Source organism: Leptidea sinapis, chromosome 29, assembly GCF_905404315.1.
Source record: "Leptidea sinapis chromosome 29, ilLepSina1.1, whole genome shotgun sequence".
Classification (NCBI taxonomy): Eukaryota; Metazoa; Arthropoda; class Insecta; order Lepidoptera; family Pieridae; genus Leptidea; species Leptidea sinapis.
This window is the reverse complement of record NC_066293.1, coordinates 10767677-10784732: the sequence shown is the minus strand read 5'-3', so window position 1 is coordinate 10784732 and position 17056 is coordinate 10767677. Positions and strand designations below refer to the sequence as shown.

At 35.6% G+C, this 17056-nt stretch overlaps 2 protein-coding genes across 3 annotated transcripts in view; one reads left to right on the top strand and one right to left on the bottom strand.

Annotated features, from left to right (window-relative positions):
* Nucleotides 1-12072: 12072 nt before the first annotated feature.
* Nucleotides 12073-14891, top strand: LOC126973438 (cytoplasmic dynein 2 intermediate chain 2-like). Of its 2 annotated transcripts, none has more exons than XM_050820702.1 (4): nt 12073-12980; nt 13194-13586; nt 13903-14087; nt 14725-14891. In XM_050820702.1, the coding sequence occupies exons 1-4, from the start codon at nt 12198-12200 to the stop codon at nt 14828-14830; spliced, it is 1467 nt and encodes a 488-aa protein (XP_050676659.1). In that variant the 5' UTR covers nt 12073-12197; the 3' UTR covers nt 14831-14891. The 2 variants fall into 2 exon arrangements, with proteins under 2 accessions (XP_050676659.1, XP_050676658.1); XM_050820701.1 differs by having other exon boundaries at nt 12078-12980; nt 13194-13592.
* Nucleotides 14892-16664: 1773 nt separating this feature from the next.
* The window catches only part of LOC126973573 (DDB1- and CUL4-associated factor 1), a 28955-nt gene continuing 28563 nt past the window's right edge, over nt 16665-17056 (bottom strand). The window contains exon 15 of the mRNA XM_050820900.1: nt 16665-16776. Coding sequence (XP_050676857.1) covers nt 16684-16776 — 93 coding nt within the window. The 3' untranslated portion in view covers nt 16665-16683. The remainder of the gene's footprint in view (nt 16777-17056) is intronic.

The following is a 17056-nucleotide window of genomic DNA, read 5'->3' as shown; positions in this document are numbered from 1 at the left end:
TGGCTAACTTTTTGCTTGTTAATTTTTTGCCATGGCCCGCCATTTCAAACAATAAGTATTAAAACATAATGGTTACATATGTATATTTAAAAATAATGCTTTGCCATCTCGGATAGTAAACTCACACGACTTGTGTGCAAATAAAGGAACCAACTTGATAATTGGGCAAATACAGATTTTTACTGGCGTGGATTAATAAGACTTTATAGCGGTCCCTTGTGAAACTGCCAAGTCAACAAGAAGTCCCCTTTTGTCATATAAAAAAGCTAATTCTCTTGCGAACAATTATGTGCCATCAGCCAGCATTAAAGTAAGTAAACCCTTCCGCTTCTATTAAGTTTTTAATTTGTACTGCAGTTGGTAGACACTATTTTGAAACTAATTAACAGCTCTTTATTTCATTATATTAGTGAAAACGATACGTTAACACTTCTAACTTTAAAAAGTGAAATTTTTCGATAAATGGTCTTAAAACTTTGTATTTGAAATAATATATTTAAATAGGTACATTTATTGTTATCTTTAATAATTAAGATAAACAAGTAAATTGAAAAGCCTCATCTCATAATTAAAATTTATAACTGCACCTAATTATGCTAGCCTATCGCTTCTAACTTGCTTCACTAACACGACATTTGAAACGTACTATGGAAAAATTATTGAATTAAAATTTAAACATTTACATGTAGATAAAATGTAAAATTTGCATATTATGTTAAGCGTAAAACGTAATTTACTTCTCTTAAATAGTCCCGGCTGACTAGTGTTCGAGTGTCCAACAAGCGATGGCCCACATACAACAATTAATTGACACTCGTATACTCTTCAAATTACGAAATCTAACTAATGTAGAACACAATAATTTATGTAGTACTAGATAATACCTACTAAGTAAAACCGGGGAGTATGTTTCCGCCGTAATTGTCTAGTCTTTTCGTTATGACATACTATAGTGCGTCTCTTGCCTATAGGTATCTCTCTATTTCCTACAGGAATCTATCTGCACTATAGTTTGACATAGCAAATAACTACAACAAAAAAAGTTACATAAAATATATAATTAACCGCTGTGAAGTTCATTGGCATTTGTAAAAACGCACCAATTTCGTCGTGTGTGTGCCTTAAAAATTAATTATATTATATATATTAAAAATTAATTATAATATATATTCTCGATGCCCGCAACATAAATTATTTCATTTTATTATTATTTTCCAAATCGTGGTCACAATATAATTAATTAACTTGAATAAATATTTCAAATATGCGAAAAAAGTCAACCAAAATATGAAATTAATTAAAATACATACTGTCCGTATGAAATTGCTGCCTTCACAAAGAAGAACTTAAGGCGTTTAAAACTTACCTGGAGAGTATGGGTGGCCTTGGTTATTTCATTAAAAAACCGACTTAGGTTCCCCGTGGAATAACGAATTCTTGCGCTTATCAATTACGTAAGACTGATGAATGAATCTATATTGGGGGCAGCGATAATTCGACACAAGTACAGTGTAAAACAGTCTCGTGTTATAAGTACATATTATTAGTAATATATCAAATTATTATATTATATATTTCATTGTGACGAACAACACTACGATGCGACGTCGCGCAAAGCATCGTGGAAATTACCGATAGATTGCCGTCAACAATGTTATTTTACTTTTAGTAACAGCAGAGCAGATATTATGAGAGCACGCATAACGTTTTTCGATAGCGCCTTAATCGGGACGCGTTTTGACATCTACTTATATTTATGTTATCAGCCTTGTTCCTAATGTAAGAGTGCCACTTACTATCCCAATTTGTGGTATCATTTGGGTAGAAATTCTCCGCCAGTAATTCTGCGGACTCATTGTCCTCGACTGTTTTGCCGTCCTTTACTACCGGACATCGTTAGTTTACAAACTTTTTGCCAGTGACGAACACAAAGGTCCAAGAAGAGTGTAAGAAAGATAATAAGGAAAAGAGTTCTTATTGCTAATTCACGCCATGCTTTTTAAATCATGTCGATGAGTTAGTTTGCTGTGTGGAATACTGTCGGTTGTTTTGTGAGTCCATATCGTATGTAACTGTATTACAATATCGTTGCGTACCGCACAATATAAACGCATCGCACCGCAGTGTTGTGGCATCGCGCTTACAGGGGTATATTAATTCCTAGATTAAGGAAATAATTACAATCATAATAGATTTGATAAGTTACATAATAGCTTTATAGCATTCTTTCAAATTATGATATTTATAGCATTCTATACAATTTCAATTTAAAGCATAAATCTATCAAATGTAATTAAAAGTTCAAATAATACATTACAAAGTGTTATGCGCAAAAGTCTACTTTGGTGTTTTTCTACGGAGAAAATGTATATGTTATATTAAATATAGCATATACAATTTCTTAATAAATTTTATTAAGAAAGGATATACTATGCTTCAATATATTGTATTTATGTATAGAAAAAACATATTATATAATATAACTAGTCTTATAAAGAGTTTCTATAATATAAGATTCGATTGTAATGATTATAACCACAATTAGCCTTAGTCCTAATGGAATGTTTTGTTTATAAATGTATTATTGACGTTAAATTGTATTTTATTTCTTGTTTTTATCAAGAATAACCATTTCAATTGCCATTTTATGTATTCAGACAGATATATACATCTAATTGCGTATGCATATAGATATGTATTTTTGCATGTAGGTATTATTGTTTGGTATAAATTAAAATCTTTAATAATTAAGATAAACAAGTAAATTGAAAATGATCATCTTATAAGTATTTAGACAGGTGCTAGTCAGCATATAACTACACAAATATATATATATATATATATATATATATATATATTTGTATAGCCAAGTGGTTAGCGATCCTACCAACTAAGCTAGAGGTCCCGGGTTCGAATCCCGGTAGGTGCAAGCATTTATATGATGAATATGGATGTTTGTTTCCGAGTCATGGATGTTTAAATGTATTTATATATGTTTATATGAATTTATGTATGTTTAAGTTAGTATATTGCATTAAATATATCATTGTCTTGTAACCCATAACACAGGCTATAAATGCTTAACTTGGGGCAAGATAATTTGTGTAAAAAGTGTGTCAATATTATATATTATAATTAAAATTTATAATTGCACCTACTCATGCTAGCCTATACCTATCGTTTCTAACTTGCTTGACTAACACGACATTTGAAACTTACTAAGGAAAAATGATTAAATTAAAATTTAAACTTTTACATGTAGATAAAATGTAAAATATGTTAAGCGTAAAACGTAATTGACTACTCTTAAATAGCTCCGGCTAACTAGTGTTCGAGTGTCCAACCCGCGATGTCCCACATACAACAATTCATTGACATTTCTGACTAATCTAGAACTAGTACTAGGTAATACCTTCTAACTAAAGCCGGGGAGTATGTTTCCGCCGTAATTGTCTAATCTTTTTGTTACATTCTTTTATTATGACAAACTATAGTGCGCCTCTTGCCTATAGGCAAGATATCTCTCTATTTCCTACAGGAAACTAACTGCACTATAGTTTGCCATAGCAAATACTTACAACTAAAAGAACATAAAAAAAAGTTACATTAAATATATAATGAACCGCTATGAAGTTCATTGGCATTTGTAAAAACCCACCAATTTCGTCGTGTGTGTGCCTTAAAAATTAATTATATTATATATATTAAAAATTAATTATATTATAAATAAATATAAAAAAATAATTATATTATATCTATTAATGTCTTAGTCTCGATGCCCGTAACATAAATTATTTCATTTTTTTTCCAAATCATCGTCACAATATAAATTAACTTGAATAAATATTTCAAATATGCGAAAAAAGTAAACCAAGATATAAAATTAATTAAAAAGGACCAGTATGAATGTACGAGTGGAACATCGCACATCGAGTTGCGCCCTGTCAGCGGTTGCGCTGGCGCGTGCCGTGTTTCCACATTTTCCCCAAGTTCATGTTCGAGCATCAATTGGTTCGCGTGTGCTCATAACCATTTACCATTATAACCATTTAGACTAAGTTCAAACTAATTGTTCTTAAGTCTAGTTTAATTTATGTACCAAACATAAATTAATCTGTACGGCAACCAGAACACCGTACAATGAAATTGCTGCCTTCACAAAGAAGACCTTAAGGCAGGATAAACCTTACCTGGAGAGCATGGTTGGCCTTGGTTATTTCATTAAAAAAACCGACTTCGTTTCCCCGTGACTGATGAATGTATCTATATTGAGGGCAGCGACAAATCGACACAAGTACAGTTTAAAACAGCCGTTTTGTAGGCGTCCACAGCTTCTTCAGGTGATGAAAATCTCTGACCACGCAATTTATTCTTTTAGGGAAAGTATAGAAATCATTAGGGCTTAGGTGGGGCTGTACGGTGGATGGTCTAATAATTCTGTTTTCTTGCTCTAAATCTCTTTTGTTCTGTGCGCGGTGTGAGCACTCTCAATGTCGTGATGGAGGATGATGCGGCGGTTGCAGTTCTCTTTACGGAGTTCAGAAACGACCTGTGGCAAACAAATGCTAGCATACCATTCTGCATTAACCGTTCTTTGTCCCTCAAGAGGAATAGTCGCAACATAGCCGGTTTTGGAGACAAACGTGGCCACCATTTTTTTGCAACACTCCGTGAACGAACAATTTTTGTTGGAATAAACTCATTTTCGAACACCCAAACTCGTGACGGGTTTTTTTGTTTCGGGTTCGTACGCGTATATCCAGGATTCGTCACCTGATACGATGTTGTATACAGCATTTGAGGATCCAGCGTGGAATCTTTCGAGAGTTCTGACGCACCAAGTAACGCGTGCGACACCTTCGTTTGATATTTTAAAATTTAATACAAAAAAAAAATAAAACGATAGTGCCTCAGTTAAATTTCTAATTTTTAATTAATTTTAATAAGAATTTATAATATAAAATTTATATTATGGTAGGGTAACACGATTAAAAAAAAAAGAAAGTCGTGGTAGGTTCTATCGGATTCTGCTATAGTTGGTACTCTCCTGCGAGATCCCGTTCAGTCACGCTCGGCGATCTGGAGGCGGTGATCTTCCAGCGCCAGGAAGACAGGAATCGTTCGATGAGGAGCGACGTCCTCAGAACCGCAAGCACCAAGGCAGGTTCAACGTCAGCGGTAACTTAGGACCTGGAATTATAAACTAGCGATTGGCGGTCCATTCCTTTTTTTTTTTATTTCGTTCCTTCTTTCCAGAACACGGAACCCGCAAGCATAACATAGCAATCGCACAAATCGACATCTCGAGGATTGCGTAGGTACCTACTTGGTGCATAGTGGCGAGATTGTCGACATGGCAAAGCAGAACGAAGTTTACATATTATTATTAATGAACTAATAACGAAAGCAAGCACTTTATTATGATAATAAATTAAAACATTACTAATCTAATTATTTAACAAAAACCTTGTGGTCAGTAAAAAGTTTGCATAGATAACTGTAATTTAAGCGATTTCTATTTTATTTCTCAAACAATTAACAATGGCGAATGTTCTACAGCTAAGTTACAATAAAATAAGACTTATGTGCTATTCAATACTCACCCTAGAGCGGGATTTATCCAATACACACTATATATTTATTACGTAACTGTTAATTTTAGTAATTATGTATATTGAGCACGCGTTGAAATCTTCTTAAATCAATTTATGTCGACCGGCCGCGGAAACAGCTGTTAGCCTCTGTCCGTGCCGCTTGCGCAGCCCAGACCCTTACACGGCGTCATATGCGTGCCTGCTCACTCATGAACCGTCTCGCTCACACCTATTATTAATTAAAACACCACTACCTTATGCTGTAGTAACGTTCCGTTACACGCGAGCCGCTGAAGATCTCAATCAGCTTACGCAAAGCTCCAAAGTTTTCTTTAGTGACTGCAGTTTTTGGAGGACCTTGACGGGGATCATCACTGAGCTAACACGTCCACTTTGAAATTCAGCAAAACCAGCGATAAATTGTGGTTTTGGATGGGGCTTCATCACCAAATGCAAAAATCATCCGGCCAACACACTGTTTTTGTGTTAAACCACTTCAAAAGACATAATAAATCATCGCTCTAGAATTTTCTCGAGTCAATTCCATTTTCTCAACGACTAAACAAGTTTGACAAGACCGAGAATCTTTTTTAAATAAATAAATGGTATTCGATTTTTAAAACCAAGGAGTTTTCAATTAAAAAGATTTTAATATGACAGGAACAGTGGAAATATTCCATACCCGATACTTTTAGTGCAGCCTATGTATATTATGCGCAGAAGTCTACTTTGGTGTTTTTCTATGAAGAAAATGTATATGTTATATTTATTAAGAAATGATATATTATGCTTCAGTATATTGTTTTTATGTATAGAAAAAACATATATAATAATATAACTAGTCTTATACAGAGTTTCTATATAAGGTTCGATTGTAATGATTGTAACCACAATTAGTTAGACGTTAAATTGTATTTTATTTCTTGTTTTTATGAAGCATAACCATTTCAATTGCCATTTTATGTATACAGACAGTACATTACTTGCTATCTATACATCCACTTGCATATGCATATAGATATGTATTTTTGTATGTATTATTGTTTGGTATAAATTCAAATATTTTTATTTAAAATAGGATTGAACACTTATAGAACGTGAAAAATTACCACGCCTTTCGAAAATTTATACCTCAGACCCGAAGAACGGGCGCAAGAAACTCAACTCAAGAAACCAGCAACATAAAATCAAGAAAAAATTGATTTTTGAATCTCCATTCCATCTTTGATAATTTATACGTCTAGACTCTAGATAAAGTCTCTTGCTGTTAGGCATCGCATGACAACCGGCCAGGTTTATTAATTTAGTGTGCATGACAGCTACGTCATACACTCTCAATACTTCAGCCACTTTGTTTTAGTATCCGTGCGATGCTGAAAATAGGGGCTATCTGACCGCCAAATATTGGACATTCAACATAAGTATTTGATCGCGTTGAAGAGCTGTCACTGTCGTTATCGTTAACATACCTACTCGGTTGACATAGAAGAATTTTGATTTGTTTCATACTTTTCAATGACTGTTTTGACAGATATTTCATACATTCTATTGCACATAACATTTAACGTCAGTTTCGTAAACGCACTTAAAACGCTTTGCCTTTAATCAAGAATGGCGTTTGAACCAGATTAAGTTAAACTTGAGTTTTATTAAGATCAGTTTGATGTGTCATTGGTGAAATCGGGGCTTAAGCGTTGGTCTCCTCGACGTCATAGACTGTAAATTTGTGTTTGGATCATAACAGTGAAGCCAAGTTTCATTCATATAGATCTTGTTTTAACAGTCAGTCAGTACAGAATCTCACGAGGTAGTTCTAAAGCTCTGTTCAAACTGAGGCGAATAACGCACAGGACGCGTTTTAGAGCAATTCGCTCACTCGCCTACACTTAGCCTCTCAAACTGACGCGACTTCCCGCGTGTCATTTTTGGTTCTTCAGTGGAGAAACATCATGCATTGTGAGATTAAACAATCCTGCTGGGCGATAATGAAATGTTTTGTTTATAAATATATTATGGACGTTAAATTGTATTTTATTTCTTGTTTTTATCAAGCATAACCATTTCAATTGCCATTTTATGTATTCAGACAGATATATACATCTAATTGCGTATGCATATAGATATGTATTTTTGTATGTATGTATTATTGTTTGGTATAAATTCAAATCTTTAATAATTAAGATAAACAAGTAAATTGAAAATGCTCATCTTATAATTAAAATTTATAACTGCACCTACTCATGCTAGCCTATACCTATCGCTTCTAACTTGCTTGACTAACACGACATTTCAAACGTACTAAGGAAAAATGATTAAATTAAAATTTAAACTTTTACATGTAGATAAAATGTAAAATATGTTAAGCGTAAAACGTAATTGACTACTCTTAAATAGCTCCGGCTAACTAGTGTTCGAGTGTCCAACCCGCGATGTCCCACATACAACAATTCATTGACATTTCTGACTAATCTAGAACTAGTACTAGGTAATACCTTCTAACTAAAGCCGGGGAGTATGTTTCCGCCGTAATTGTCTAATCTTTTTGTTACATTCTTTTATTATGACAAACTATAGTGCGCCTCTTGCCTATAGGCAAGATATCTCTCTATTTCCTACAGGAAACTAACTGCACTATAGTTTGCCATAGCAAATACTTACAACTAAAAGAACATAAAAAAAAGTTACATTAAATATATAATGAACCGCTATGAAGTTCATTGGCATTTGTAAAAACCCACCAATTTCGTCGTGTGTGTGCCTTAAAAATTAATTATATTATATATATTAAAAATTAATTATATTATAAATAAATATAAAAAAATAATTATATTATATCTATTAATGTCTTAGTCTCGATGCCCGTAACATAAATTATTTCATTTTTTTTCCAAATCATCGTCACAATATAAATTAACTTGAATAAATATTTCAAATATGCGAAAAAAGTAAACCAAGATATAAAATTAATTAAAAAGGACCAGTATGAATGTACGAGTGGAACATCGCACATCGAGTTGCGCCCTGTCAGCGGTTGCGCTGGCGCGTGCCGTGTTTCCACATTTTCCCCAAGTTCATGTTCGAGCATCAATTGGTTCGCGTGTGCTCATAACCATTTACCATTATAACCATTTAGACTAAGTTCAAACTAATTGTTCGTAAGTCTAGTTTAATTTATGTACCAAACATAAATTAATCTGTACGGCAACCAGAACACCGTACAATGAAATTGCTTTTGCCTTCACAAAGAAGACCTTAAGGCAGGATAAACCTTACCTGGAGAGCATGGTTGGCCTTGGTTATTTCATTAAAAAAACCGACTTCGTTTCCCCGTGACTGATGAATGTATCTATATTGAGGGCAGCGACAAATCGACACAAGTACAGTTTAAAACAGTCTCGTGTTGTAAGTACATATTATTAGTAATATATCAAATATTTCATTATGACGAACAACACTACGATGGGACATCGCGCAACGCATCGTGGAAATTGCCGATAGATTGCCGTCACCAATATTATTTTAATTTTAGTAACAGCAGAGCATATATTATGAGCACACGCATAACGTATCTTGTAGCGCCCTAATTGGGACGCGTTTTGACATCTACTTATATTTATGTTATCAGCCTTGTTCGTTCATTTGTGGTATCATTTGGGTAGAAACTCTCCGCCAGTAATTCTGCGAATTCATTGTCCTCGACCGTTTTGCTGTCTTTTACTACCGGGTGTATTTTGCTAAGAAACTTTTTGCCAGTGAAAGTGCCACAAAAGTCTACGAAGTGTAAGAAAGATAATAAAAAACAAGAGTGCTTATTGCTTATACACGCTATGCTTTTTAATGGTGTTTTTAAATAGTTGTTTTTTGAGTCTATATCGTATCTAACTGTATTAAAATATCGTTGCGCACCGCACAATACAAACGCACAGCAGTGTTGTGGGAACGCCCTTATAGGGAAATCTTAATTCCTAGATTAAGGAAATAAGTACTATCACACTATATTTAATAAGTTACATAATAGCTTTATAGCATTCAAATTGTGGTATTTATAGCATTCTATACAATTTCAATTAAAATAAAATATAAAACTATCAAATGAAGTTAAAAGTTCAAAAAATACAATTACAAAGTGTTATACGAGGGCGGCACTGAAAATTTCGGGAATCAAGGAAGTGACACAACATAACTATTTAAAAATGTATTTATTGCTTTTCGAAGTATTCTCCGCGAAATTTGACACATTTTTCAATACGATGGAACCAATCATTGAAGCAACCATTTCATTCGGAAGTTGGGGTCTCCAAAATGGCCGTTTTGTAGGCGTCCACAGCTTCTTCAGGTGATGAAAATCTCTGACCACGCAATTTATTCTTTTAGGGAAAGTATAGAAATCATTAGGGCTTAGGTGGGGCTGTACGGTGGATGGTCTAATAATTCTATGTTTTCTTGCTCTAAATCTCTTTTGTTCCGTGCGCGGTGTGAGAACTCTCAATGTCGTGATGGAAGATGATGCGGCGGTTGCAGTTCTCTTTACGGAGTTCTGAAACGACCTGTGGCAAACAAATGCTAGCATACCATTCTGCATTAACCGTTCTTTGTCCCTCAAGAGGAATAGTCGCAACATAGCCGGTTTTGGAGACAAACGTGGCCACCATTTTTTTGCAACACTACGTGAACGAACAATTTTTGTTGGAATAAACTCATTTTCGAACACCCAAACTCGTGACTGGTTTTTTGTTTCGGGTTCGTACGCGTATATCCAGGATTCGTCACCTGATACGATGTTGTATACAGCATTTGAGGATCCAGCGTGGAATCTTTCGAGAGTTCTGACGCACCAAGTAACGTGAGCCGCTGAAGATCTCAATCAGCTTACGCAAAGCATCAACGTTTTCTTTAGTGACTGCAGTTTTTGGAGGACCTTGACGGGGATCATCACTGAGCTAACACGTCCACTTTGAAATTCAGCAAAACCAGCGATAAATTGTGGTTTTGGATGGGGCATCACCAAATGCAGAAATCATCCGGTCAACACACTGTTTTTGTGTTAAACCACTTCGAAAATCATAATAAATCATCGCTCTAGAATTTTCTCGAGTCAATTCCATTTTCTCAACGACTAAACAAGTTTGACAAGACCGAGAATCTTTTTTAAATAAATAAATGGTATTCGATTTTTAAAACCAAGGAGTTTTCAATTAAAAAGATTTTAATATGACAGGAACAGTGGAAATATTCCATTCCCGATACTTTTAGTGCAGCCTATGTATATTATGCGCAGAAGTCTACTTTGGTGTTTTTCTATGAAGAAAATGTATATGTTATATTTATTAAGAAATGATATATTATGCTTCAGTATATTCTATTTATGTATAGAAAAAACATATATACTAATATAACTAGTATTATACAGAGTTTCTATATAAGGTTCGATTGTAATGATTGTAACCACAACTAGCTGACCCGGCAAATGTTGTTTTGCCATATAAAGTATAATTCACGCGATAGTTTTATAAGTAATAAAATATTGCCTATATTATAGCCTGTACATCATTTTGTTCTATTGTCAATAGTTTTTGCAGCGCACGCAAAAATAGGTTTTCGATTTTACACCTTGTGTTACAAAATAGCAATTTTATTACGGATCCCTAATTTTGAAAAAAACATAGCCTTCCTTCGATAAATAGACTACCCAGCACTGAAAGAATCATTCAAATCGGACCAGTAGTACCAGAGATTAACGCGTTCAAACAAACAAACAAACACTGCAGCTTTATAATATTAGTATAGATTAGTCTTAGTCCTAATGAAATGTTTTGTTTATAAATATATTCGCTCGCGTCCTTTGACTCGTGCCCGGAAAATCTGACACGAAGCGGAGCGATTGCGAGATAAATAATTCTGGCTATAATAGGTTCATGTTTCAAAAAGTAATAAAAATAAGAAAATACCTTCTTAAAATCATTTGATAAATTAGTATTTTACCTGTAAAAGTACGATGCGCACTAATGAACTCAACTGCCACCGCCAGCCAGCTAGCCCGTATAACGTCCGGGGGAGTGAGAGAGAGATAGCATATCTAAAAACTGATCTACCTAAATTCTCTCCCAATAACTTTGCTAGCTCATAGATTAATACTTTATGTGTGTGTGTGCATGATAGCTACGTCTTACACTCGCGGTTTGTTAGTTACTTTGCTTTAGTGTAATTGCGTTGCTGAAAATAGAGGTTAAGATCGCCGCTATTTTTTTCGGTTCACAGCTATCACAGTCTATCTAGACGTATAAATTATCTAAGATTGTATGAATGTCTTGAAAGAAATATGTACTTTTTATTTTTACCATATCTTAACCAAAAATAAAAACCTTATGATCACTTATGATATTTAAAATCAAAATGAATTCAAACACTACTTTCATTTAAAATTGACAACCGAATAAAACAGGAAACTAAAAACTATTTATTATTCAATAATTTAAAATACAATATGGCCAGTGGCCACCAATGTAAACACTCCATAGACAAATCGCTTCGTTGTCAGCCAGACCGCTGTCATAGCAACTGATTTTAAATATAAACAAAACAAAACCGGGGCTTCATAAAAATATGTCGGGGTTGAGTGGATTCGATAGCGAAGCTGTTGGTTTCGAGAGTATCGCTTCAGAAAAACGCACTGGTACTACCAGTGGCACCCAAACTAAATTCGAAGAATCTGGAGTTGGTTGCCAAACGAATTTGTCCTGCAATAAAGGCTGCACTGCCAGTGCCGAGGATTTTACCGATGATGAACTTAAAGAATATCCTCCTCCGGGCCTCAATGAGTTTCTGCGAAGAGTTGTCCCGACAATGATGGATCAGCTGAACCAAAGCGATAAGTTATACAACTCCTCCGATTCTGAAGATGAAGAGCTTCTAACTGCGAAGCTATTTCAGGAAATTAAAGTGCAGGACGGTTCTGGGGACCACCAGTCTGCGATCCTGAGCGTCACCTGGAGTAGTGCTGGTAACTCTTTAGCGGTATCCATCGGTCAATTGAACCATGAGACTTGGTGCCAAAGTTCAGGGCTTATAAAGGTGTTTACACTGAAGCGAGCTGGCGGGGAAAGATTCGTCCATTCTCTGGATATCTCTGAGAACAACTGTGTAACTTGTTTGAAGTACCATCCATCAGTCGCAGCATTGCTGGCGTATGGGTCAACTTCTGGTGAAGTGGTTTTATGTAATTTGATGAACGGGAATATGGAAGAAGGGACTCAGTTGGCCTCTCCTGCTGGGTGCCACGGATCGAGGAGAGTGACTTCCTTGAAATGGGCCGACGCGCCCTTGGCGAATACGTTTTTGGTTATGCAGATTACGAATAAGGGAAAACGACGCGGTGCGGCCGACCAGGTACTGGCTTACATGCTTTTATTTCTTTTTCCGTGTGACTTAATTCAAATTTTGCTTATTGGCTCAGTTTCGCCGACAATAAATTATTATGATAAGCATTATCTGGATCAATGTTTTTTTAAATAAACGGATAAGAGGTTCATGATGGGAAGTGGACATGAACGTCTTGCTCTTCTTGTTAAATAAAACGTAATTTCATCATCGAAATTCCAGGTTCTCTTCTCGGCCGGCTGCGATGGCACTCTGAACGCCTGGCAAGTAAACGCCAGCTCCAAGGTGTTCGAGAACATAATCTGCTACAACATCAACGCCTCAAGGAAGACATCACCCCCAAACATCACCTGCTTCGACTTCATCAAGTCCTTCCCGCTCAGACCCAGCGACGACAAGCGCCCAGATGACATATTCGTTGTTGGAACTGATTCTGGGAAGATATTTCTCTGTAGGATCAAAAGTGGGGTGTCCGAGGACCCGGTGTTTGATGTTCTGGACGGGCACAACACTTTTGTTCTCGATGTAGAGTTCAGTTACCAGAAAGCTGGCGTGTTTGTTTCGGTGTCTATTGACTCGGAGCTGAGGGTTTATGATGTCAATCAGAGAGCGCCGGTAATGGTAAACATTGCAATTTAAAGTATCTAAACTTGCCTTAATAAGCTTAACATACAGTAGACACCAGTTGTCATTCATGCATAACATAGTTAGTGAAAATATTAATAGAATACAAATAAGCATCCATGACTCGGAAACAAATATCCATATTCATCATAGAAATGTTTCCACCTACCGGGATTCAGATCCCGGGACCTATAGCTACCTACGACCAATAGCTTAGTAGGTAGGGTCGCTAACCACTCGGCTGTATTGGTCGTCAAAATATGATGTTTGTGATATTTTTCATTCAAAATTTTCTTCGTACCTACAGGTACTGAGCCTGGAGAAAATATCGTGCATGTCGTGGTTACCTACGGTGCCCTGCGTGGTGCTGGGGCTCGCACAACACGAGCGGCAGCTCATCCAAGTGTACAACATGTCGAGCGGCAAGCCTGTACGTGTGGACGGACTGCTCGGCAACGCTTGCATCACCTGTCTCGCTGTCAGTCAGATGGGGTAAATACTCTTTGCACTTAGATTAAATCTATGCTTTTATCAGGCTATCGAAACTCTGTAAGAAAAAAGCGATTCACTCGATTGTATGAAACGTGCAGTCATTGACAGATGACAGCTATAATCTTGTAAAAAAGGAGATAGCCGAAATCAACTACGTTTTATGCAACTTTTCGCTTTCAAACTTAGCCGGATTATATATACTTCGTGGCCAATCGCGATACTGTAATTACTACTATTTCATACTTATGTCAAATGACTGCACGTTTCATACTAAACTAAATTACATTTTTTACTTAGGGAGTCCCGCCTGTTATACGTAGTATTTAGATACTCTTTGCCTCAACCTGCTAAAGCAAGGCCTACATTTTGAAGTTGGAACAAAATTTTACAAATTATGAAATTTGGGACTTAAAAAGCAAATTAATTATCTACCAAAGCAATTACATATAACACGATAAGACGGCGACTCGCGACTGATTCGCTAGCATGTTGACGTGCGGATGACATCCGTGTGGCCGAAACACAATCCAAGGATAGAAACCAAACTCACTCCAAGGTCACCCCTGATGGGACGCTGGATTACATCCGTCTAGAAAAGGCTAAAAAGAGCGAATTTTGCTAAAGAAAATTTTGTTAGTTCCAGTTCATGTCGTATTGCGGCGGGTGACCGCGAGGGACGCCTGCGAGTGTGGGAGTTACCGACGCGGCGGTTCCGAATGTCCGCTGAGGATTTAGACTTTTAGTTGTCGCCTAAAAGAGTATTATTATGTTTTATTGTGTTCGAATATAGTCTTTACGTCATTAGTTTTTGTTTTACTTATCTAGCTACGAAAGAATGATATTATTGCCTACTCGCTGTACAGTTTACTCGGCTAAGGCTTTATTGCCATATTATTAAATTTTAACCCATGGAACTTCCTTGTTCCAAATATTAAATATAATTTTCATTATACATCTCGGCTCACAGCGTAGTTGTTCTGTAATAATATAAGTGTAAATATATAATTTACATGTCAGTAATGAATGAAAATAAATAACTTAGTTGTATGAATAAAGATTACCATCAGCTGAACGTCCTGAGGGCCTACGATCAACTTTTAATAAGCGATGCGAATCCAATGCAGTCCAGTTTAGGTACCTAAACTGAATCACTAAAATTTGTACCATGAAGTGCCTTTTACTGAATGGCGTTTGGATCGCTTATGAAGAATGAACGAAATAAAATTGCGTCTCGAAACCTAAAATGATATGATTTTAACGTTGTTTTACGTAGAAAATACATTTTAAAATTGCGCAATTGCGTCAAATCATAAGCCATTAAGCCCTTTTTTGTACTTATTAAATAATAGTAATATAAATAAATATAGTTCTTTGAATTACAAATTAAATGTTTGGTTATGTGTTTTCGTAAAAATAACGAGTTATGAACGGACCTCCATTGATGTTTGATTTGACAGTACCACAGAGTACATTTTTTTTTATTCGTTCTTGCGAACAGGCTATAGCCCGGGCCCTTACTGCCTCGTCTTTAGTATTTTCATTTTTGGTATCTATTTTCAGTATTTTGTTTTGCAAAAAAGTCCGATAATGTATTCTCATCTCATCTGTAATCAATCAATTAACAACACGATTCACTTTCCTCTAAGGAAGTAGCAACTTTTTTCGAATCGGTCACTTTGACAAATAAGCTATCCAGTTTAGGTTGAAATAACACCTCATGGTACGAATGAATGAACGAACTAAATCAGTTTGCGATTCAGTTGATATCATTTTTGACATTCAATTGACATCATTGCGATTTAATCAGTTGATTTGACGTCAACCTAAATTAGATAGCTCTAATCACGTCGTGGTACGAAATAGCGAAGCAGTTCATTTTAGGTTGTCAATTGAATCGCAATAACAGTTCATCGTAGGGCAGCTGCTCGTCTCGTCCCTTATTGTCATAAAAAAAATTACTGATTTACTAAAAAAATGTGCAGTTTCAACTGAATTACACTGTCTAATATAAAAAAGTGTGTGTATTCTTATCTATGCATGCAAGAAGTTACACTTCTTTGGCGTAACAAAACCAATCCTTAAAATTATTTATTCGTCGTGCTATTCTACGTTTGTAGAAAGAACTATATTGTAAAAATCGTGAAATAAATTACTGAATATTAACGAATGCGACTGTATTGGCTTGAACACCTTGTCTTGCCTAATAATGAACGAAGAAACCAAAAAAAAATATTAATGTCGCAAAAAACATCTTTTATTTTTAGATGTCGTTGAGCGAAGTTAATCTTCAATAACATTTTTATGTAAAAAGGTACTGTAAATGTCATTATGTTTTGCTTTTATGTCAATGTAATTTTGCAGTTATAAACCTGAATATATTTATAACCTGGAAAAAACTTAAATCATATTTAAGGAAATAAATTACTTAGTTGTATCCAGGTTAGGATACCCCTCCGCATCGTTCCAAAAATGGCCCGGCTTTGTTTTTATACGACGTGATTTGTCCATATGTATAGAATGTCATTGCAAGTCATATGTTACTGCACACTGAGGTCATAGTACTAATAAAACACATCGTTAAAAAAATCATTTAATGTTAGTCGACCTCGAAGTGCAGAAGGTCTCCTAGATCCAGATCCTCTCCATCCGTATCGCTGATGTGTAGTTCTCCGAGCGCCGCCCGACCTCCCTGACAAATCAATAATTTTGTAATTAGCCGTTTGACGACTTGTGTCGCATTTATTCCACAAATATTACTGTACCAAGGCTATGTTATGAATGTATCAAAACTATTCTATTATTTCGCCCATTCGAACAAATCACAAACGTTTTATGTAACGAACGATACTTAGATTTCACATGCGCGACTGCAAGGACCGAAAACGACAAGGACTGAGCATGGCTAAAGTGTAAAACGTCATACAAATCATTGGTAAAAAATAACCTCAAAATGGCGGCACTTCGGCGTA

What these genes read in the sequence shown, in the direction of transcription:
- LOC126973438 (XM_050820701.1), top strand. Translation starts at nt 12,198, where the DNA reads ATGTCGGGGTTGAGTGGATTCGATAGCGAAGCTGTTGGTTTCGAGAGT. An exon ending in GACGCGGTGCGGCCGACCAG is followed by an intron (nt 12,981 to 13,193) that starts GTACTGGCTTAC and finishes TCGAAATTCCAG; the next exon opens with GTTCTCTTCTCGGCCGGCTG. An exon ending in CTCGCTGTCAGTCAGATGGG is followed by an intron (nt 14,088 to 14,724) that starts GTAAATACTCTT and finishes AAATTTTGTTAG; the next exon opens with TTCCAGTTCATGTCGTATTG.